General features: G+C 37.4%; 1 protein-coding gene across 2 annotated transcripts in view; it reads left to right on the forward strand.

Annotated features, from left to right (window-relative positions):
* Nucleotides 1-23,155, forward strand: part of shtn3 (shootin 3) — a 121,402-nt gene extending 98,247 nt beyond the window's left edge. The window contains exons 9-17 of one of the 2 annotated variants that reach the window (XM_039775616.1): nucleotides 2,892-3,045; nucleotides 5,142-5,301; nucleotides 10,149-10,219; nucleotides 11,209-11,309; nucleotides 14,165-14,182; nucleotides 17,220-17,279; nucleotides 19,732-19,852; nucleotides 19,951-20,119; nucleotides 20,728-23,155. In XM_039775616.1, coding sequence (XP_039631550.1) covers nucleotides 2,892-3,045; nucleotides 5,142-5,301; nucleotides 10,149-10,219; nucleotides 11,209-11,309; nucleotides 14,165-14,182; nucleotides 17,220-17,279; nucleotides 19,732-19,852; nucleotides 19,951-20,119; nucleotides 20,728-20,884 — 1,011 coding nt within the window. In that variant the 3' untranslated portion in view covers nucleotides 20,885-23,155. Of the gene's footprint in view, nucleotides 1-2,891; nucleotides 3,046-5,141; nucleotides 5,302-10,148; nucleotides 10,220-11,208; nucleotides 11,310-14,164; nucleotides 14,183-17,216; nucleotides 17,280-19,731; nucleotides 19,853-19,950; nucleotides 20,120-20,727 lie in introns of both variants that reach the window. The other variant, XM_039775614.1, reaches the window with a different exon arrangement.
* The last annotated feature ends 1,100 nt before the right edge of the window (nucleotides 23,156-24,255 follow it).

A 24,255-nucleotide genomic window follows, 5' to 3' on the forward strand; every position in this document is an offset into this window, starting at 1 on the left:
CTTCTACTCACAATGGATCAGGTCGGGTCAGGTCAGGTTGGGGAGTATGCAGTGGTACAGCGTGTTTTGCTGAACCCAGCACACAACGAAACAGCTCATGATCCTGGTTGGCAACCTCCCAGGCAGACATGCGGTCCAGTTTCACCCTCCGGAAATGACCCTCTATCTGCTGCAGCCAGGTGTTACATGGGCGTCCCTTGGCCTGGTCCATCTACTCGGATCCTCAACAATGAGGATCTTGCAAGCCGGATTACCCTTGGGGAATCACACCACATGGCCGAAGTGCCATAACTGACGCTCCCTCAGAATGCAGGCAATATGCCTTATTCGGGACTCCATGAGCAACTGCTCATTCGACACAAAGTCACACCAGCTGTACCCAAGGATTCTCTGAAGAGACACAGTACTAAAGGAGTCGAGTCTTTGTCTCAGTTCAATGATAGCATCCATGTCTCACAACCATATAGGAAGCACTAGGACTCTAAAGACTTGGACCTTCGTCTTTTTGCATAGATATCAGGAGTGCCACACACTCCTTTACAGTGACCTCATGACCTCCCATAACCTCCCAATGCATCTACTGACTTCATAGGAAGATCACAATGGATACAAGGGAAGAATAATTCATAGGAGAACAGAAAGTACAAAATAAACAAAAGAAAGTAAATAAAAAAGCTCACAATACAGGTTTAAGTCCTGGTCTGCCATTAGGGTGGCTGGCCATTTGTCTGCTGTATGGCAAAGAGCTCTCTTATTGTCCAGGCTGTTGTTTCTTCTTTTTTCTTCTCTCTCTCGCTATCTCTCTACTTAAGCCATGCTACTATCCTAGCAGTACAGCCTTTGCCCAAGCCCATCTTCTAACTTAAACTTTAATATTTACTTCTAGAGAAATCCCATGGGGTCAAGAATAGCAATCTTGCATTTTTAAACCTGATATATTGTTAAAGGGCTAGTCATCCTTGGTGGGTCTCATAAATTTGCATGAGGGTCCAACTTGTACCATTTGGAAGAAATCTGTTCCCTAGAAATATGAGTATCTGTGGTCCATAACCCACATTTGGTGCATAACCCATGACCACCCTCTCACTTTGGTGTCCACAGAGTAATAATTCTGCATTGTCATATGGCGGACCTGGGAATTTGGGAATCGCAACTGCATTATTTACGACCTTTGCATGTCTGTGCTTCCCAAATGGAATAGGAAACATCAATGCCCTCATGAAGGCTGGTGTTTCAGCAACAAATTCTAGCAAAGAGTTCTATAGTCTGAATTGAAGAAGAAACCAATGAGCAAGAAAGGTGCAACAGGTATGCTGTCATGTCCACAAAAGATTCTGATGCTCTTGGTCACAATAAATAGTACAAACTGCAATTAAAAAACTGCACAAAGGAACCATTGAGTGCAATGTACAAACAGAAGAGTGTATCAAACTAACATCGTTTAGTCTGTTATTGTTCATTCTTGCAACATTAATGTTTACCTTCTCAATATTCAGTATTATGGATTAAGGTGATTCATTTAAAATAAATCATTCTAATACATAAATGAAATCTACTAAGTGTTACTGTACTTCCTGATCACAATGTACATCACCATTTTTGGATTGACATCATAATTTGAAGTCCGATAACTTCAGACTTGAGAGACCAGGCCTGAGTTTGAGAGTAGGAATTCCGAGTTTGGGTGCGTTTTCCTTCCATTTTGATAGTTTTAGTCGAATTCAGCATGACTTCCAGGCCATTCTTTATGCATCTAAAGGACACTGCCTCCTAGTGGTAGATTACCCACACTTGCACTTGGAATACTTCTCAGGTTACTAGTGTGGGAACCTCTTTTACAATTTGGAGTTCATCTCTCCTTGTTTCTCTGCTCTATGTCCCTTCTGTCTCTAAAAATATTTATGTTTAAAAGGTTGAATACCAGATATATGTCCATTCGCTATACAGTACCTGCTTTAAATTCTTTAGCACATCATTCATAACACTTTTAAGACTCCAAACTGTTTTGTCAAATTATCATTATTATGTGACTTCACTTTAACTTTCTTTCTTTTTTTCTATTGACTTCAACTCCTGTTGTCAGTGAAGTGAGAACACAAGTTTGACAATAACACCTTTTCCAAAATATGAGAACAAAGGTTCTTTTTCCTTGCCTATTTTTCAGAGAGACGGCGTTTGATGATTACTGACAATGTGCCGGTGACACAGCAGGGATAGTGACTCCTGTCAGTATGCTGGTAGTGTCATCACAGTTGTCTTGTACTGTGAAAAATTATTGAATATTTTGAGAATTGTCACATAAATGTTTTAAAATGATTTACAGTCAACTTTGTATCTTTATTTGTCACAATACATTTTGCCATGAAGTTATTTTGTCATGTCAAGAGTACAATAAAAAAGCAGAACAAGAAACCTTTGATAGTAAAGCCTTTTGTTCTCCCTGTCCTGATAGAGAAATATAAAAGAGAGGTGGATTTTATTCCCAACAGCAGTCAGTGGTAACCTTGAGAGCTGCAGTTTTTGTGTAAAATTCATTTATTCCACACTTTCATGACAGGATGAGTAATTAGCGAGTCAGGCTTTGGACTTCTTCCTATGACACCATAAGCACCTTCTAACAGATTATGAGCTGGAAAATGGAGTCCAATTAATAAAAGTTTATTAAACTTCATGTTCAGTTCTAGTGCAACTCAGTGATTGTTGTTTATAATCATTTTTTGATAAAGACTATAATTTTCAGTGTATACTGTATATTAGATGTGTATACATACTGGGTATATGTACTATACACCCGGGGGAGTAAATGCTAACATTACTCAGTTATTGTCTGCTTTTTTTATTTTTATTTTTTTCATTTTTTTTATTACTATTTAATTTAATATTGTTTATAGTTAAATGAACTGGAAGCCCAGTTACAAGAATCAGTTCTTCACAAAAAACTGGAAGAAATGCAGAAACAGCTTGTGTTAGTGGAAGAAGAGAAGAAAGAACTGGAGCTTCGAATCCAGCAATCCGAAGAGCATAATATGAACATGGAGCAGAAAGGTGAGGGGGCACCACAGTAGGAATGTGTCAGAATGATTATCTCAGAATGGAGCTGAGAGCTGAAAACTATTGTTCTTGTTTTTTTAAGTATCTCATACTAAATATTCTCAGAGTATTGCTTCTGGTTTGGGATGGTAAACACACTAAGAAAACGTTGAAGTTGCCGGAAATCCTGAATGTAGACCCTGAGGCTTTAGAAAACATATCTCATTTATTCCCATTTATAAATGAGAAACAAAAAGTTGCAAGCAATTTAAATTAGGAAACATTTAAGTTAGGTTAGGTACACCTGGTCCTATGCAAATGTCAGTGTGGAATTGAACATGGGTGGGTCATGTAGTGGACTGGCACCTCATTTAGGGTTGCTTTCAGCCTTTGAGCAGATGCTACCTAGGATTGCCTGCCAGGGTCAGGACTACTGTGAAACTAATAGAGTTTCATAGTACAAGTCCAAGGAGGTTATGATCAAGCTCGATAATGTACAGGTTAGACCTTCTCTAAAGTACTGTGTGCAGTTTTGGTCTCCAGGCTACAAAATGAGCAAAGCAGTGCTGGAAAATGTCCAGAGAAGAGCAACTAGGCTGAGCCAGGGCTATAGGGGATGAATTATGAGAAAATATTAAAAGAAGATTACACAGATACATGATTGAAGTGTTTTAAACTTATGAAGGAATTAGCACAGTGCATCGAGACTGTTCCTTTAAAATTAGTTCATCAAGAACATGGGGACACAGCTGGAAACTTGTTAACAGTAAATTTTGCATAGACGTTAGGAAGGTTTTCCTTACACAGTGAGCCATAGACACTTGGAATAAGTGACCAAGTAGTGCGGTAGACAGTAGGGCTTTAGGGACCTTTAACATTCAACTAGACATTATTTTAGAAGAATTAAGTGGATAAGACTTGGCAAGCTTTGTTGGGCTGAATGGCTCATTCTCATCTAGATTGTTCTAATGTTCTAACGAAGCTTAAGTTTTAGGGCCTCTAATCCTGGAGGGGCCCCAGAAGTGATTTTAATCCACATTGCTTAATAAGTTTGGGTGTCTACTGTATTAGAAGGGGCTTTTAAAATATATTAATGATAATGAAGTGTAATGCAATAAAAAATAATAGTTCAAATAAAAATGAAAGGGTTATTTATTAAAGTATCATGCAAGCATGGTTAAATCTCTTGGCACTATTGGTTAAATCTCGTCTTCCGGGATGTGAGTTCTTGATATTTTTTAGTTTAAAATTTAAAAACAGAATAAGAATCTGAAAATCTAACAACATCACATTAAAGTTCGAGAAATTCTGAAAAGAATGATACTAAACATATATACTGTATGTAGGTTTTAAAATAAGCCCGATTTTAAGCGTTACAAAAAAAGCTACATAAAATCATTGCACTTTTTGGCTTAGGATTTTATACATAGAGAGTAGATAAAATCATTGCTGTAATTGAAAGATTTGCAGTCCTTTTTTAGCCATTTCTGACCTTTTTTCTTTGGCTTTGACTTTTTATTTTGGTATTTAGGGTTTCTAATTTATAATTTGTAGATTATTCAATCTGATGTTAATTTTGGTACAGTTTTTTGTTAATTAATCTCAGTTCCTTTTTCTTTTTAAAAATGTGAATGAAAAATTTTCTATTTTGTAAAATTTTGATTCTTATAGTATTTTTTTACTTTAATTATTGTGTGGTCAAGATGTTTTGATGATTTTGACCTTCCCATTTGGTAAACATTGCAAAATACATTTGTTGCTCCACATTATTCCTCTTTTTAATTTATGTTTGGATGTTCTACTATTTCCTCTCAGGTGTACCAGCAACTGGTGATAAAACTGGTGTTGATTAAATTTTAGGGAAATGTTACTGTTTAGTGTGTTCCTAAACTTCCAAAGTATGAAAAACAGGGTTAATTCTATTCACCTCAAAGACCTGGGAGTAACCCTGATTCATTTTATACTGATTTTGTTTTTCTATTGTTTCAAAAAACATTTGATTTCTGTGCCTAAAATGCTTTCATATTACCTAAAAAGATTTTGTCAGTTTCACCTTCTTTGTATGATGATGTCCTACAGAGTGCTCACTTTCTACTGCTTATTTTGTGTAGTCCAAGAAATGTTGAAGACTCAGAAAAGTTCAGACTTGGTACCTGAGACAGCACCAGGGACAGCATCGCCTCCAGTGCCACCACCACAACCACCAGCCCCGCCACCTCCGCCACCCCCGCCACCTCCTCCACCACCACCTTCTCGTTGCAACCCTCTCAGGTAAATGAATATCCGTGGGACTGCCTGCTATTTTATCAGAGTCATGCCACAGTCTTTTGTAAAATTTTAGTTTCAGTTATTTAGTTTAAGTTTTTGATTAAATATTATTCTTTACATTAATTGAGACCACTAGATTTTTAACATATGTAGGATTGGTTGACTGGGGACTTAAGGCCCAAAATAAGTGTACATGTGTGTGCTCCATGATGCATCCTTTCAAGGTTAGGACTTGCCTGGTGCCCTTATGACTTACGAAATAAAAAAACTGAAAACAACAGTTATATAAACATTAATTGCAGATATGAATATAACTTTATTTGGAAATGTTTAGATAGATAGATAGATAGATACTTTATTAATCCCAAGGGGAAATTCACATAATCCAGCAGCATCATACTGATAAAAAAAACAAAAAAAAAAAAAATTAAAGAGTAATAAAAATGCATGTAAAAACAGACAATAACTTTGAATAATGTTCGCATTTACTCCCCCGGGCGGAACTGAACAGTCGCATAGTGTAGGGGAGGAACGATCTCCTCAGTCTGTCAGTGGAGCAGGACAGTGACAAAAGTCTGTCACTGAAGCTACTCCTCTGCCTGGAGACGACACTGTTCAGTGGATGTAGTGGATTCTCCATGATTGACAGGAGTTTGCCTAATGCCCGTCGCTCTGCCACAGATGTTAAACTGTCCAACTTTAATCCTACAATAGAGCCTGCCTTCTTAACAAGTTTGTCCAGGCGTGAGGCGTCTTTCATCTTTATGCTGCCACCCCAGCACACCACCGCGTAGAAGAGGGCACTCACCACAACAGTCTTGCAGAACATCTGCAGCATCTTACTGCAGATGTTGAAGGATGCCAACCTTCTCAGAAAGTATAGTCAGCTCTGACCTTTCTTACATAGAGCATCAGTATTGGCAGTCCAGTCCAATTTGTCATCCAGCTGCACTCCCAGATATTTATAGGTCTGCACCCTCTGCACACAGTCACCTCTGATGATCACAGAGTCCATGAGGGGCCTGGGCCTCCTAAAATCCACCACCAGTTCCTTGGTCTTGCTGGTGTTCAGGTGTAAGTGGTTTGAGTCACACCATTTAACAAAGTCTTTGATTAGCTTCCTATACTCCTCCTCCTGCTCACTCCTGATGCAGCCCACAATAGCAGTGTCATCAGCGAACTTTTGCAGGTGGCAGGACTCCGAATCGTATTGGAAGTCTGATATATATAGGCTGAACAGGACCGGAGAAAGTACAGTCCTGCGGCACTCCTGTGTTGCTGACCTCAATGTCAGACCTGCAGTTCCCAAGACGCACATACTTAGGTCTGTCTGTAAGATAGTCCACGATCCATGCTACCAGGTGTGAGTCTACTCCCATCTCAGTCAGCTTGTCCCTAAGGAGCAGAGGTTGGATGGTGTTCCAATTTATCATGAACAAAAAAAAATTAAAATTCTTTAGAAACTATACAATTTTTTTCTTCACACTTTGCTAAAAATTATTGAAATTTTCAGAAATACTGTGTAAAAGGTACTGTTATTCTCACAGTGTTTGGATTGTTTCAGAAACTTGGCATCCTCAGAGAGACTAAACATGAACACAGAAAGGAGTCTCAAGCATCACACAGATGGCGCCTCAGCTCTCACTGTATTTAAAGCTTTTTGAGGTAGCAATGCTAACTGCAACACCACTGTAGATTAAGTTGAATGTATTTTTTCATAATGTTATTCACCATATGGGAGATAATCAGCCCACTAAATTTTTGTGAAGTTTGCCTCACACAAATATAAAAACATGTAGCCATATGTCACAGGCCAGAGGTTTTGTACCAGCAAGCATGACAAGAAGAAAAACCTTGACATTAAGTAAATCTTTTCGAGAAGCAAATATCTCCATCCTTGTGTAAAAAGAATGTAATAGGTAAAACCCTTGGGCTGTCAGGTGTGACAGAACAGCAGGTCCATCTTAAATTATTCTTTAACAAGGTTTAACAACCTTAGCTAGGAAGATTCCTCATCTGGTGCCTTGAAAATATTAGAATGACTACCTTCTGAATTAGATGTGTAAAGCGTGTATATATACTGTATATACATTATATATTTCATTTAGTTAGAAATAACAGTGTCAGCATATTAAGAGTTAAGTCCATTATGAAAAAAAGAAAAGAAAATTACAAATACAACATTTCAGCGTTTGCAAACATGATACAAATCAGTAAACGCTATGTACACAATTAACTTTCGACCTTTATAGTATTCTTTAAAAAAATATATAACATGTTATTAAATGTTACCTCTTGTAGGCATATGTTTAGCAATCCTCCGCAAGCGCAATTTTTCAATTGATCAGTCCATTCATTTTCTGAAATCTTCTAATTCAAGGTTGGAATTGATCCATGACATATAAAACTCATGCAACTAATATGGTTCATGTTACCATTTTAATGAATGTTTTATGAAAGGTCAGGTAGGCATGACATATGTTCTACAGCCAGAATAATGCCAAGGAGTTCAAAAAGAGAAAAAAAAACCTGGTGATATTATTATAAGTGAAACACACACAGGGAATGGACAATAAAGGAAAAAAAAATTACACATAAACACATCTTACTGCCACAATGGATGTTTCTAGTTGAGTCTTGGAACTGCTGTCTTCTAGCTGGAGAGGCTAGTCCAATTACCGTATACACTCCTGTATAAGTCGGGTCTTGAAACCTGAAAAATCGATCATAAAATCAGACCCCGACTTATACGCCAGTTCAAAAATGCAATACTTACATTTTTCTCAGACGCATACATCTTGTTGCAGCAGCGCAGTTACCTCCTACAATCAAACCTACTATGTATAAGTCGGGTCTTGAAACACTGTAAAAATCAATCTTGAAACACGAAAAATCAATCGTAAAATCAGACTTTTATGCCTGTTGAAAAATGTGACAATTTTTTTTTACATCTTCTTGCCTCCTTCAATCTCACATCAGTTTCTCAGATGCATCGAATTTTGTTGCAGCAGCGCAGTTACCAATTTTTTTTGCTACTTCAACAACGTTTAATTTAACACCAGCTTCATATTTTCTTCTGATCGAATGCTCCGCCATAGATAAGGGATGCTCTTATGATAAACTTGTATATAATACAAAAAACACAAATCAGTGCAAACATTGCTTTGGAATAGCTCAAGTATCACCGTGTGGTCACGTAGGCACAATAGAGAGAGAGAGAGAGAGGTTAGAATCACGCACTGACACAGCGTTTTGCCACACCCACATAGAATAAAAAAGCAGTGTGCTCCATGGTTACTCTCTCAGGTGGGCGTTAGCATATCATAATCTCTTGGACCAATATCGTGAGTTTTCCACATTTGACTTATATGACCGACATTATAAAATACCAGAAATTATACAGTAAAATCAAGTCCCAACTTATCCACAGGAGAACTTATTCGCGAGTATATACGGTACCCATTCTGAAAAGAATTCCTTTTTTCACTTACCATCTCTCTGTTTCTATCAATGCTGGAATCTCTTTCTCTGGCCAGTAAACCCTTGTCCTTTAAGCTTCTGCCACACTAAATGACTTTTCCAGGCCATCATGTTTTAGGCATAACCTCCATTTACATAACCTTAGCCAATTGTAAAGAGTTGCGGTGCATGCCTGTGACTACTCAGTCGTAATGCTTTTTAACTCATCGTGACATACTTTGTCACTGATCGTAGTGGAATGGTGACAATCATTGAGTACTCTGCTGGATGTATGCTGCATACAATGCAACTGCAATAAAAGAAAGTGTTTAGAATACTATAAGCAGAAGAGAGGCTTGTCTGTCCAGTTTCTCATTTTTGTTGTGCCACAACAGATTGAAAAGAGACAAATTTTAGGCCAACATTTCGGCTGAACTCGGTATATCTGAAAAATATTCATAGTACCAATTGGCTTTTAGAATGAGAAGAGCTTGCAATAGTTTCACAGCACGTTAGGAAATTTGAATCTGTACTGAAATGTTGTGAGAGAGGTGGGTAGTCCATCATCCTTGGTGATTCCTAGTGGAGTAATCTGACATCACGAAAGCAACAAAGTCCAGCAACAGCACTCATCAAGTGTGACATGCTTTCTGACTGTATGTCATGTAGTGTGGGACTCCAACCTAAATTCAATATGTCTCTTGTCATAATGCACCTTACATTCCTTCCTACTATCACATTTATTTTAAGAAAAGAGGTACTGTAAATCATCATAGATGCCAATGGAGTATCATTAGGGTAAAAGCTTCTCACAGCAAAATATCTGAACTGGGGAGGTCACCAGTCCATCACATAGCACACTAACAAACACAATTGAACTCACTCTTTGGATTTAGTTTGGAGAATCAATTAATCTAACCTGCTTATCTTTGGGATGTGGAAGGAAAGCTAGAGTAATGGAAAAAGACACATGGAGAACATGCAAACTGCACATCGATGGTGACCAAATGTGGAATATAAACCCAGTCTAGGCAGCAGCACAAAGTGCAGCACCACTGTGTCCTTCAAAACTACACATATACACAGAAAGTTTTTATAGAAAGTTTACACTGTAACTAAAAAATATAATCAGATATACTTCAGGGATTTTTGTAAGGTGTCGATTAATGGGTGAATGGATGGATATTTAATCAAATACAGCATTTGTGTTCCTAAACATAAATAAATTAAAAAGTTTTTTTTCCTTTAGAAGACACAATCCTTTCACTGTGTTTTACTGAGAATGTAAACCCAAATGGCAGACACTTTATTCCCTACATTATTGTTTTTGCTACTTAAGTGTGGTGCAACACAACACAACATCTCTGCTTACGTGTTTTTTATTCACACAGCTCGCTCATTGCGATAATGAGGAAGTCATCGAAGAGCTCCAAGAGCAGTCCAAAGGCAGAAGCAGCACCAGGTGGGGAATACAACACAATCCACTACTTTTTAAAACCCAGATTAAATTCTGAAGGTTTTGTGAACAGGTGATTTGCATTCATGCTTTTGTAGTTTTGTGATTCATAGCCAGATGAAATTCACTTTAAACTATAAAAATCATAAGACTGCAATTCTGGAACACGTCCTTAATCATTCACAGATGTTGTAGAACCATTTTTTGGTTTTAGATATATCAAATATACATCAAAAGTAATTCAGCATGGTAATAAGTAGAGACTTGAGGCGTGAAAGGTTTGGGGCAGCCACCCGTTTAATTCGGTTTCCTGGCTGCAAACGTACTTGAGACATCATAGTCAAGTTTACACAACAGAGTCCAAAACAGAACTGCCTGCCTAAGCAAGGCAGTGAGCTTTATAGCTCAGAGGGCGGAAATGATGTCGTCCTCTGGGCGGAACTGGAAGTGACATCACCCTTGGGGCCGGAACCGAAGTGACCTCATTCTCGGGCCGGAACCGGAGGTGGTGTGTCCTTCCTGGAAATGGCGGCTCCTGGTGGGATTTCCGGGTAAGACCTGCAGAGAACTCAGAAAGAGCGTCAGCGTACCCGCCCCTGGGCAGATGTATAAACAGTATTGTCTAAGCCCTTCAGCTGCTTCCCATGCACACGTGTGACAGCATGTACCCCTAGCATTAGAAGCTTTAACAGGGCTAGGATAGTTAAAATAATTGCCTTTTGATTTTATTAGTACTGGGACCAGCAGACCATCCTTGTACTTGCTGAGATAGACAATAAATGCATCTAAGTGCAGGCAAAAAATATCTCAAATGGAGTACTTTTATGCCTACTTTGTATTTCTTGTGCTTGCACTGATGTTTTCTAATACTTAAAAGCACCTCTGTTTACTAAGGCTTGTGATCACCATTTTACAGAATAGAAGTGCTATACTTCAGCATTCACCTAAGTAGATTATTTCACCTTTTTCTCTATTTTGTTCTTCTTTTATTAAAGTTACAGCTGCTGTAGATGTGAAAGTAAAAGCTGTGAATGAAATGATGGAGAGGATCAAGCATGGCGTTGTGCTGAGACCAGTCAAAGGACAGGATAGCAGTGTAAGCAAAACAGTTTGTTGCTATGATGGCAGCTGTTTCTTCAATGTCTCCTTGTTTGTGAGCGCATGGATTTTGATGATCTAAAACTTATGGTAGACATTTATATATCACCATCAGAAAATTTCTAAAGGTAACTGAGAAGTCAAATCAAACAAGAAAAAAATTGATGGATATATAAAAGTATCTGTTGCATATATTGCTGTACATTTGCAGGAAATGGATTATATTGGACACTATAAGCTACAGTATAAACTTTTATATACTGTTAACTTTCATTATGTTGTCTACTTCTTACATACATTATATAACTATTTTTTGTGGACATACAACATTGCGTGTTGCGTGAAATTTTAGTTTGGGGAATGCCTTGTTCCTTGATGGTGTGCAATCTTTCACCTTTGTTTATTTGCACCAATTCTTTAGACCGGGGCTGTTTAATTAACAAATTCAGTCGGGCCAGATTTTCAAGCCCAAGAAATTTAGCTGGGTCAGGCATTTTCAGCATCCGGTAAGCAGCAGGTAATGACAAAATTTTAAACTAACATGAATGAATGTATTGGAAAACAAGTAATGATTATTCATTGTTTCCCTTTTAAATTTGGTCACATCTGATACAGGCACATCAAAAATTGCATTTAAAAAAACAATAAAGAAAAAAGGTACTGTATAACTGAACAGAATCTGAGGTAATAGCAATACTTTTTTCCACTTTTGAAATCAAAAAAATAAACATTTTGGTCTTATCTAACATCTTAAAGTGCATAAAAACAAAATAGTGCACAGTATTAGCAATAACATTTGTTTCCCTTTTAAAATACAATTAACATTTTGGTCATGTAATAATATTATAACTCTTTATATTTACGTTTTTTTTTTCACTACTTCAAACACTTAGATTGCAAACCCATGATCTCTTTATTGTGAGGCAGCAGCACTATGATTGCACCACTGCATAAGTACATATTATATTATTATACACAATATTACTGGTTATGTCACAAAGTGCATTTAACTGAATAAAAAAGAGCTATCAGTGCACAAACACATAACAAGTGATAAGAGTAACTAACACACATGAAGACAACATCGACGGCACATTGAGGGAACATAGGTTTGTTTTAAATCACAATGTGTTGTAAGCCACTAGGGAGCATACCACCACCCTAACCCTCGACACAGACAGGCAGGACACAGGTTCAATTCAACACCCATGTTTATTTACAGTTTGTGCACACATTACCAACACCGTAATATACCCAGTCCATTCCCTTCCTTGCCGCCAGTCCATCCGCCTTCACTCTACCTCAGGCTCTATCCACTCCTTCTTCCTGACTCTGGCCATTCAATGGAGTGAGGCAGCTCCTCTTATTCAGGTCCCAGGAGTGTTCCAGGTGGCTCATCAGTATTACCTCTTAATCACTCCTAGGTGCGCTGGAGGTCCTCTACAGGGCTCTGCATCTCCGCCTGCCAGCCCCCACATAACCCAACAGGGCTTCACCAAACTCCAGTTCCCAACATGCTCTGTGGGAATCCATGGTGCCACAGCCGCCCAGGAGGGCTGCCCTCTAGTGACCCAGGGGAGGTATTGCCTCATCAATTCCCTTTCCCCTGGTCCTTCCACCCTGCTGGCGTCCTAGCCAGGCAGAGGCCGTGGCCATTCATCACAGTGTGTTGATAATGTGATGTGTCTTGTTAGTGCATGGGCTATGGGGGGGTAGAGTCTTGGGGGTAAGCACTTTATTCAAAATGCTGTATACTTCATCAACCCCAGAGAATGGAGACAGAGAATGATTCTGATAGAGTAGGGTTTGTCCCAAGATACTTAGCCTGGATAAAACTGTTATACTCAAGTCCTGAAGCTTTAGCTTGTTGCCAAAAATTTTTAGAACTTGTAAAACAGAGAATTTACTGATCATAATATACCCCCATTTTCAGAACTAATGTCTTCGCCTCTTGTAGAGGCACATTTTTAAACTACTATAGTGAAAAAAGAACTGATTTCAAAATCATGAAGATGTACAAGAAAGTACACCACAAGATTCCTTATAAAAAACAGTGATGAAAAAAACATCTCACACAATCATCAGTACCTCCTTTTCAGAAACCTCAATAAAGAGCTTATATATAAGGATCATCTCCTCAACAAGTTTAAACATTTATAGTATAAGTGGGTCTTCTGTTATACCACAGAAATATCAAAATGGATATATTAATTTTTATTTTCACAAGCTGTTGAAACATGACACATTATCTGATATCAATTTAAAAACGTGTAGACAGCATGGGAGCATACAATTATATAGAGTTGCACCCAGTCAAATAAATAATAAACAAATATCTACATAATGTCTGCACTAATTAGAGGCAGTTTGTCAACGTTGCTGATCCTTTCTGCTGTTATAGTTTTCAGTCTTTTTATTTATGTATCTGCCAATTTGAAATACTGACACCATCAGAAAAAGAAGGATTGTGTTTTGTCTTTCTGTATGTTACACCACATGGCATTTGTGTCATTGTCGAGGTCTGATAGTAAAAACCTACAATTAACTTTGCACTTGCTTGCCAGTGTTTTGCTTTATATTAATTTTTCATACTTTACTAATAAGTGACATACAGTATTTATTGTCACTGATTTGTATTTTATGAAAATAAGATTCTTTGTGAGGATTCTGTCATAATGGCCTTGTACATTAAACGTGACAACTGTAGACTTGACCATAGCATAAAGCTGTATATTGATGAATCCACGAGCTTCTAAAATTGGATTGCATGTGTTGTGCCACTTCATTGGGATTTTTAATGGATATTTCCCCCTTTTCCCCCTATTGTTCTTCTATTTTGCTACTTACCTTCAGAGGAGATTTGGTGTGAAGGTAAGAAACAGTCTTCACTTTGTCATCATAATGGCACTGTAAGCAGAAATCACAATATACAGTATATATAAACAGAGTATGAGTACCCATGAAAAATGAATGAAATGTTTAGTTCATATACTTTAATTGTATTAATCTGAAGAAACTAATATGATGAAATATTTCTGAAGTTAAAATATTTTAGGTATAGTTTTGGTTACTTATTCCATAATTTATTTATCAGTTTGTTGAAATTATTTTACATCAGTCGCTTTAAAGTTTCTATCATGTGTTAGAAAAAGTGCTTGATGTGACTTTTGTTTGAATTGGCAAACTTTCTGATGACTTGAGCCTTGTAAATATTTCAAAGCAAAAAATAAAATGGCATAAGCAGTGAGAATTACAATTTTTATTTCAACAACAAACAACAAATAAAAACATAGAGTGAAATGCAATCTATTTAATTTGTTTGGTTAGATGTTACCGGCGGTAGCTGAATCAATGAGCTTATTGTGTCTGTGAATTATTATTATGAGTTTTCACAGCAGGAATTATAGAGAAAACAGCTTTTAAGAGACTTGGTTTCCTGTCTTGTATGAATTTCACTCATTTTTTAGAAGTATCTAGTGATATAAAAAAAATGACATTATCTCTCTCAGTTACAAGTACATAGTTCAGTGCAAGAACTACCATGACATGTCATGCAGATAACATGAACTTCAGTTGAGGGACAAAATCCCCACAGCTAATATTCACCCATAAATTCATATTGAAGTGCCAGCATCATCTTCTTCCTAGCAGTTGTCACACTTTGTTGTACAGTCAACTGTTCAACACATCGCTTGTTACTTTGTCTGTCTGGTCAATAATATCTTTTGGGAAAGCACTGACATTCCTCACATTCTCCGATAGTTGGTTCATCCAGCATTTCTTCTGTCTGCCTTTTGTCTTTGGGGTCAAACTTCAGGACTATTTTGGCCATCATCTAGTTATCACTATGGATCATAGAGCTATGTCATCGTAGACATGTTTCTCACATTTTCTCTGCGGTCACCACTACTCCCACAAACTTCCTCATGTTTTTGTTCATGATGTGATCCAGCCGAGTCAGACTGAGCATCCAGCAAAGCATCCACATTTCCATAAAGCGCAGTATCCATTCACATTTTAGAGCCATTGGCCAGCATTTTGTGCCATACAAGATGACTGGGCAAATGATCCTTTTATAGATTTTGGACTTAGGTAGGTTGTCATCTTTTGGTTGCAGAGGACACTGTTGACTTGACGCCATTTCATCCACACAGTCACGCAGAACAACCAGAAGAGAAAATAGAGCTGCCGGAAAAGCAGACTAAGGAGACGAGATATTTGATCTTGGTGACTATCAATTCTTGCTCGTCAATACAATTGGTGCTGTCCATCCATGTGTCGCACCCCACGTGCTCTGTCTTTTTGATGTTGATTCAAAACTCAATCTTAAAGAGCTCAAGTTCAAGATGTTCTTCCTTCATGAGCAAGACATTGTTGGCATACAGTGTCCATGGTACCTGTGTCTAGATGTCCGCCATGGCCGTATACATGCATAGGATAAATAACGGTGAGAGTGCAGATCCCTGATGAAAACCAAATTGAAAAGTGATGCGCACAGTAAGATCCCAACTGGGCATTGGACAGCACTTTAGGCATTGTTGTGAAGGAGTTGGATCAGGTGCACCCAGAGTTCAGTCATGCCTTGTTCATCTTAGGGCGGGCCAGTTTATCTCACAAAAAGTCTTTTCCAGGTTGAGGAAATATGAAGTGACTTCTTCTCCCTGTGATTTTCATTCAGCAGGATGGAGTGCATTCTTTGACAAAGCCACACTGGTTTGGAGTGACCTTTGACAATGTTGCAGAGGTCTTGCTCAACAACATATTCAAAGATCTCCATCACATTACATAATAGACTATTTGTATAGTAGTTTGTGCAACCAATGTCTTCCGCTTTGGTCTTCAGATTGGCACACTAATGCTAGTTCTCCAGGCTTGGGGGACTGTGCATTCATCGATGATTTTGTTGAACAGGGTTGTTAGAAGTTCAGCATTGATGTGAATGAGCATTTTACAGACTTCATCTGGCATGTCATCAGGGTCTGTTGCATTACGGTCTTCATCTTTTGAATGGATGCTTCAACCTTGTAATCGGAATTAGCGGGACTGGTTCAGAGGACAGGTTCTGCAATTTGAATCCACTGTTGTGGGAATAAGTCATTGCTTATATTTGAAATATAGTCTCCCCAATGCCGTAGAATGATGGTCGGGTCTCACAGGATTTGTTCATCCTTGACTTGGATACCTTGTACTTGTGTCGGTCAGTTTCGATGCTTGATCATTGCCAGGTGTTCTATGCCACCTTCTTCTCCTTAATGGGTAGTTGGTCTTTATTGTGCTTGTTCATTAAGCAATTCCTTTCTAAGCTTGAAAATGCCTGCATAAGTACTACAAATGTAAGAAAATGGCTAAAGCATATTAAAGATAGAAACACTGAAGTATTTTGATCAGGCCTGTATCAGTTACTGGCAAACATTCTCTACAGAGAGCAGAGAAGAAAAAAAACATTATAAGATCATCAGAGAAAATCAATGCATAACAAATAAACTAATGGAGTGACCATGCAGCAGTGTTCTGAGGTTTATGAGCAGCTACAACAAGTTCTGCTGCTATAGGAACCTTAATCTAGTAGAATGATTGTAGAATGCATTGATTAGGATGCAGATTTAGTAGACAAGTAAAGAAAAGAGCATAGATTTGGTTAAAGTAGGAGTGTTCTGTTCCTATCTTTCCTGAACATGCACATTATTTTTGGAATGCCCCCCATATATTCCTCTGCTGATTAACTAGGCAATACCACTGAACTATTTTACAAATACTAGCTAAAAAATTAATAAATAAACTGTATCTGGGCAGAGGCTGCTGCTCACTCATCTTTACATTTGTGTATTTTGTGAGCCATGTGAACATAAGCACCTAACTTGCAGCAGCACCAACTCATTTAAAATTATTTATTTTTTTATATTAGCAGCCTCCAGTCACAGAAGAAAAAACCCAGGAAAGTGCAATGGAAGAACTGAAAGGAATTCTGGTAATTAAAGTTTGCTGCTTGTAAATATGTGTCTTTTAATAATTAATATTCCCTTTATAAACATGTTTAGAAATGTGACTTTAACGTACTTTTCCACCATGATGGCTCTCTGCACATTTTTTTAAAGTACTTACTGAAACTGAAAGAAAAAAGTACAGATGAGTGCCTAAATTATTTTCTTTCAGCTTTTGTTATCTAGATTTGTCTTTCATATTTTTATTTAGAATGTAGAGTAACATTTTGCATGTCATGAGTAAATGTATAATTTTTAAAATCTTTTAAACATAAACAGTCCATTTATGATTGTATTTTTATTTTAATGTCCATGTTTTGAAAAACTTTCAGTAGCGTTTCTAATTCTAGTGTTTAGGTTAAGTCTCTTTTTTGCTGTCTGGATAGTACTTAAGTATTTTCTAAATTAATCAAACGCAAAAGCTTCTATAATATAGTACATAACACAATATTTTAAAACTTGCTTAATCCAGTTTAGGGTCACAAAGAACCTGCCTGTTGTGGTGGAAACCAGTCCTGGACAGGGTGACAATCCATTGCTAGGCCTACAGTGCCTTCAGGAACTATTAAGGCCCCTTTACTTTGTCACATTTTGTTATGTTGCACCCTTATGCTAAAATCATTGAAAGTCATTAATTCTCCTCATCAAACAACACTCAATATCCCAAAATAACAAAGTGAAAACAGGACTTTAGGAATTTTTGCAAATGTATTAAAAATAACAAACTGAAATATCAAATTAATGCAAGTATTCAGACCCTATGACACTTGAGGTTTGGCTCAGGTACATCCCATTCTACTGAACACCATTGAGATGTTTCTACATCTTGTTTGGAGTCCCCCTGTGGTCAGTTCAATTGCTTGCACATGATAACCTGCCAACATGTATCAGAGGAACCATGACAGGAAGAAATTAATCTGTAGAGTTTAGAGACAGATTGTGTTGAGGCACAAATCTAGGGAAGGCTACATCAAACGTCTGCAGCATTGCAGCACAGTGACCCTTCTAATTCTTGAATGGAATACATTTGGAAGGATCACACCTCTGCCTAGAGCTGGCTGTGCAGCCAATCTGAGCAATTAAAGGAGAAAGGCCATGGTAATTGTGTGGAGAAGAAAGAAACATCCAGAAGGACAACCACCACTGCATTACTCTTCTAATCTTGCCTTTATGGCAGAATGGCCAAACGACACATGAAAGCCCTCTTGGAATTTGCAAAAAGGCACCTAAAGGACTCTCAGACTAGACAAGATTCCCCGGTCTGACTAAACAAAGATTGAATTGTTTTGCTTTAATTTGGCGTCATGTCTGTTAGAATCTAACATTCATCGTCTGTACAATACCATTCATACACTAAAGCATGGTGGTGACAGCATCATACTGTGGGGTTGTTTTTCAGCAGCAGAGACAGGAAGACTACTCAGGGTTGAGGGAAAGCCAAATGGAGCAAAATACTTATATAACCTTAATGAATATCTGCTCCAGAGTGCTTTAGACCTCACACTGGGCTGAAGGTTCACCTTCCAACAGGACAATGACCCTAAGCACAAAGTAAAGACAACACAGGGGTGGCTTAGGGTCAGCTCATTGAATGCTGAACGTCTCTGCAAAGACCAGAAAATAGCTGTCAACTGAGAGTCTCAATCCAAGTGTACAGAGCTTGAGTGGATGTGCAGAAAAGAATGGCAGAAAAACCCCAAATTCAGGTATGCAAAGCGTGTCGTGTCATATGACCTGGAGTCTTCTTGGGTAATTGCTGCCAAAGGTGTTTCAACTAAGTACTGATTCAAGGGTCTAAATACTTGTGTCAATGTGATATTTCAGTTTTGTTTTTTTTTTAACATTTGGAAAAATTTCTAAAATGTTTCGCTTTGTCACTCTGTGGTACTGAGTGTTGTTTGAATAAGGAAAAAAATTAATTGAAATGATTTTAGCATAAAGCTGCCTCCTAGCAAAATGTGTAAAAAGAGAATGTCTGAATATTTTCTGAAGGGAACTGCAAACATCAAAATTCACACAGAGGCAGTTTGGAGTCACCAGTTAACCTCTTGTTTTTAGCATCCTTGATTCCAATATTGTGCCTGCTTGCTGTCTGTGTGTAATATGCACATTCCCCCCAGGTCTATGTGTGGTTTTTCACCAACATTTCCAAAGGTGTGTGTTGGTAAAACTAATTAACTTCTGCATGTGTGTGTGTTTTTATACGAGTGGCACCCATTCCAGGGCTTTTTCCTACCTTTTCCTACCTCATGCTTGATTCTGGCATAGGGTTAAAGGCAGGAACAAACCCTAGACCGGACACCAGTCCATCACAGGGCGAATATTATGTTACGTTTTAAGCAAAATACGTTTTACTTTATTAAGTGGGTGATCAAAACAAAGTCTAACATTAATAAAAATGTTAACAAACAAATGATTAGATTTCTGCTGAACTGACAGGAAAATGTGAAGAAGAGTCCAAGTAGAGGGTTTCCAGAGGTGATACCAGGGAAGAAAGACAGTGAACTGGAGGTCATTCTGCGAAGGAGACGGAAACAGGCTTGTGACACAGGCTGTGAAGGTACACTTGTATATCACCAGTTCATTTCCCCTTGCCCTTTAAGCACATTGTTCAGCATTCACTTATTTTTGTCTGTTATCTACTGCTTTCTATTTCAGATGACAAAGAAGGTGAAATTAGTAAATTCTCATCTTTAGAAAGCTTAAATGCCAGAAACAGTGCTGACTCGGGCAAAGAAACAGTGCTGTCTGGTCACGGAGGTAGTAGTACTCGCAGTTCTGTGTCTGAGAAGGGGACAGACGTACTTTCAAATGGCTGCTGTGATGGGTAAACTTTTCTGTTATATTAATAAATCTTGTAATTTCTTTTCAGCATTTTCAAAAACAGCTAATTATATTGCTCTCAAATGTAAGGAAAATAAGCAACAAGTGATAAAAAAAAGGTATGGTGAAGTGGGAGTAGGGTGTTTGGTTTAAGCTCTATATCTGGGTGTAAAGACAGAAAATGAAGAAATATTACATGGTTTCTTCACAAATAACTAATTTTAATTTGCTTTTCAAGTTTCATGATCAGTTTCACAGAGTAAAAGAACATATTTAATTGTGGAAATGAGAGGCTAACTCTTTCTCATGTAAACACGTGAGCTTGATGGACTAAAGTTGTCTCCATATTTTAGGCAAAGGATTTTAAAAGCTGTCGGGTTTTGGATAACTGCAGGCCTAATTGGCTTCTGTTGTTGATTTATTTTAATGCAGTCATATTGTGCAAGAGTACAATAAATGCTGCGAAACAATTTCTTTCGTATTATAACTTTATCGGGATGATATTTATTCCAGTTTTTTCAGACTGCTGAGACGATTACCCGAGGCTAAGAGAAGCGATTACATTCTTCATTATGTGAATTTACAGGTGATATTTGTGTTGTTTGCTTACAGCTGTGAGGAAGGTGACAAGCAGCCCTCGACTGGGAACTGCAGCAATAACAACGAAAAGAGCGTCTCTTCACCTTGTCATAGCAATTCAAAGGATGAAGCTGCAAACACATTGGATGGATTTAGTGCAGTCAATAGTAGTATTGATGCAGAATGTTAACGTTAGCATTGCCTGCAAAAAATTTAAAAAATAAACAGCTGCACTTTTGCACAAGTAAACTTAATTAGCTGACAATAGGTTTTGTACCATTAGACTAACAATTTGAAGATTTCAGTAGGTGCTTGCTGTACACATGCTGTCTGCTGGTGTGAAAGTTTGAAGGGAGGCACAATTGTCTTTCAATTAATCTTATAGTATGTCTGCACTTAACTTTTCAGTGGTGCTCAATGCATCTGTCACTTGTCATCACAAAACTGAACAATGACATTTAAACTTGAATTTTAGGGGGCTTTTTATAATGCTATCTTCCTTACTATGATACCAAATAAAATGCCCATGCACCCATCGTTCATTCCTTTAAGGATGCTTTTGGACAATGAATGTGATCAATTTGAAGGTATAAGGAGTAGATGAGAAAAATGGATCTGGCACCTCTTCTACTGTTAGTTATCTTTCCTTGCATTTTTAATCAGAATTACTGAATTTGCTTGACTGCAATCTCTAAACTGCATTGTTTTCTATAAGAATTAAGAGTTAATTTACCTTATTGTACTATTCAAAATATATGAGCATTACATTAGTATCATAAATTAAATATATAACTAATGCTCATTGTATAAATTTATAAGCAAAAGTAAATAAATTAGAAAAAGTGAAAAATCAGAGTAACATAATTCTATATCCACAACACTTAGATTTCTAATTGCAGAATTACAGGATTTGAGTGTGGCGGGCCAATAAAGATGACAATGTTTGGATGAATTTATGTATGTTGTGACTTTGTTTGATTAAATTACATGTCAGTACTTCAGACAGATACTGCATATGATAAGTAATGCTGTGTACTGTACATAATTTAACAACAGTTTTCTTGCACACTTTGCATTTTATGCTGCATCACACTGTATGAATATACTTTTTGTAACATCATTCGGACCAACAACAAGTTAATAAAAAAATATTTTTCCCCTGCGTAATTTCTTCTTAGAATGTGCATTTTTAGTCCAGTTTCTTTTGTATCTTTCTAGTTGGCTTTATTTACAGAAGTGTTTTTCATCCACTAACTGGGTTGCGGTCTTTGGTTGCAGTGGGTCACCTAAGAGATTGACAGCAATATTTATTCCTGTATTTATTGACGATCATCTCAATAACTCTGCTTTCACATGTGCACCTCCCCTCCTTGTGTATCATCAATAAAATTAAAAGAGAAAAAAACTGTGTCGCGACACCATAAAGGTTGAGAAATATTGATTTATAGCATACTGCGCGATACAACAGAACTTAGAAATTTTCAAATTTCATCACTAGCAATGCTTATTATGTCTGTCAAGTTTAATATTACACATGTGTCACAACACTGTAACAGTATACAGTAAATATACAGGTACATTGCAGGCATTAAGAGACGGGTTCAAAACCTTCCCCCAAGTGGCAACTTTTCAAAGGTAAATTTACTCCTACCATGTTTTGTTCAGTAATTTGAGTTCATACTTCTAGCATAATAAAGCAATTGACAAACGGGAAATTTTAAGATACTGTTTTTAACATTTTAATTTTAAGTTCAAATGACAATAATAATAGCACATAATAATGTTATTTCACTTACTTAAAAACAACTTACAATGAGTAGATACGAGTATTCCAAAACCAAACATACCGAGTCGATGAGAACACATCAGTAAGTGAGGTGCTTGTTCTTGCTTTTCACCTCCTAATTTGGTGCCGCTGTTGAAAAAAAGAAGTCTCATATCATCTTTAGGAACTAATCAAGCTCTTTGCGACTTTTTTAAGCAAATGTACCCCGCCACTCCCCCGGTGTAAAGGAAATTTGCTTCCAGAGGGTAAACTTTCCCCTGATTGAGAACCCCTAAATTAAGGGGTCCCACTACAAGAACTAATGTAGTTTTTATATTTCAGCTTAATAGTACTGGTGTATTATGAATGACCTGTTAACATATTGTTGAGATAATATAGGTAAAAGTCAACTGAAAACTGAACTAGTCAAGGTACAGACCACTCGAAACTCATGTTCTCTTTGCTTGTTTCATTTTGAATCATTCTAATGATGCACTATAGGAGATATTTTCTAAGTGTATGCCAAGTTTGATGGTTTATGCTACCGATTTGAAGATTTGAATGGTTGTTCCTGTTACTGTATGTGGTGCTTCCATTTCTTGTTATCCAATACTGGACTGTTCATTGCAACTTGTCAATTACCTTAGGTTTTTGTTTCCTTTTTTAAAAACTAGCTAATAAATTTTGCCCATTTCACTGCTGTTTTGTGTGTTTTTTTTGATTTTGTGACTATTATTCATTAAGATAGTGTAAACCTCACAGTTTTATTAAACCTCAGTTTTATTTCCTAAGTTTTAGAAGAAGTGGATAAAATAGATAATGGGATTGTTGAGTTTTTCAACATATTTAAACAGGCAAACATTAGATATTCATGCAAACACTGCCTACAGAGTAAAGTAATATACTTGGGAAAAAAAATGCTTCTTTAATAATTTATTCAACAAAAATATCAATAGAAGTAATGGTATCCTGGGGAAAAAGTAAATACACTCTTGGCCTCAGAAGTTAGTGCTGCCTCCATTACCAGAAATTACTTCTTGTAGGTGATTTGCATCACTTGCCACCAGTCCCTGACATCAACTATGTGAAATTTTTGAACACTCTTCCATGAAAAATGTCCTTCAAGTGCAAGACTGTTTTTTTGGCCAAAACATTTTAATGGGATTCAAATCAGAGTCTTGATTATGTCAGTCCATAACCCTCCATTTCTTTTTGAGACATTCCTTGGTGAATTTGCTAGTGTGATTGAAATCAAATCTGGATCAACTTTAACGTTTGGACAGATGGGCCCACATTCTCCTCAAAAACACTTTTGATATGATGCAGAATTCACTGTTGACTACATGATTGCAAGCCGCTCAGGCTCTGAGGCAGCAAAACAATCTTAAGCTATCACATCTTCACCACCATGCTTTACAGATAGTATGAGGTTCTTCTCCTGAAATACTGTCTTCAGTTTGAGTCATATATGTCTACTGTTACTGTGGCCAAACACATTTAGTTTGAACTCCTTTGTCCAGAGCACACTGCTCCAGAAGGCCTAGTATTTTCTAGATGTTCAATGACAAACTGTAGTCTTGCTCTAATGTTCTCCTTACAAAACAAAGGCTTTTTGCTGGGACACGTTGCATGCAGGTCACATTTGTGCTATCTCCTTCTGATTGTTGATGCATGCACTTTGACAGCAGATTTTGCAAGACTTACCTTCAGATGCCACAGTGAAATTGTGGGGCTCTTTGAGACGTCTTTTAGTATGAAATGGTCAGTTCTTGGACTGAACTTTGTGGGCCAAACAG

The sequence above is a fragment of the Polypterus senegalus genome, chromosome 13 (assembly GCF_016835505.1).
Source record: "Polypterus senegalus isolate Bchr_013 chromosome 13, ASM1683550v1, whole genome shotgun sequence".
Taxonomy (NCBI): domain Eukaryota; kingdom Metazoa; phylum Chordata; class Cladistia; order Polypteriformes; family Polypteridae; genus Polypterus; species Polypterus senegalus.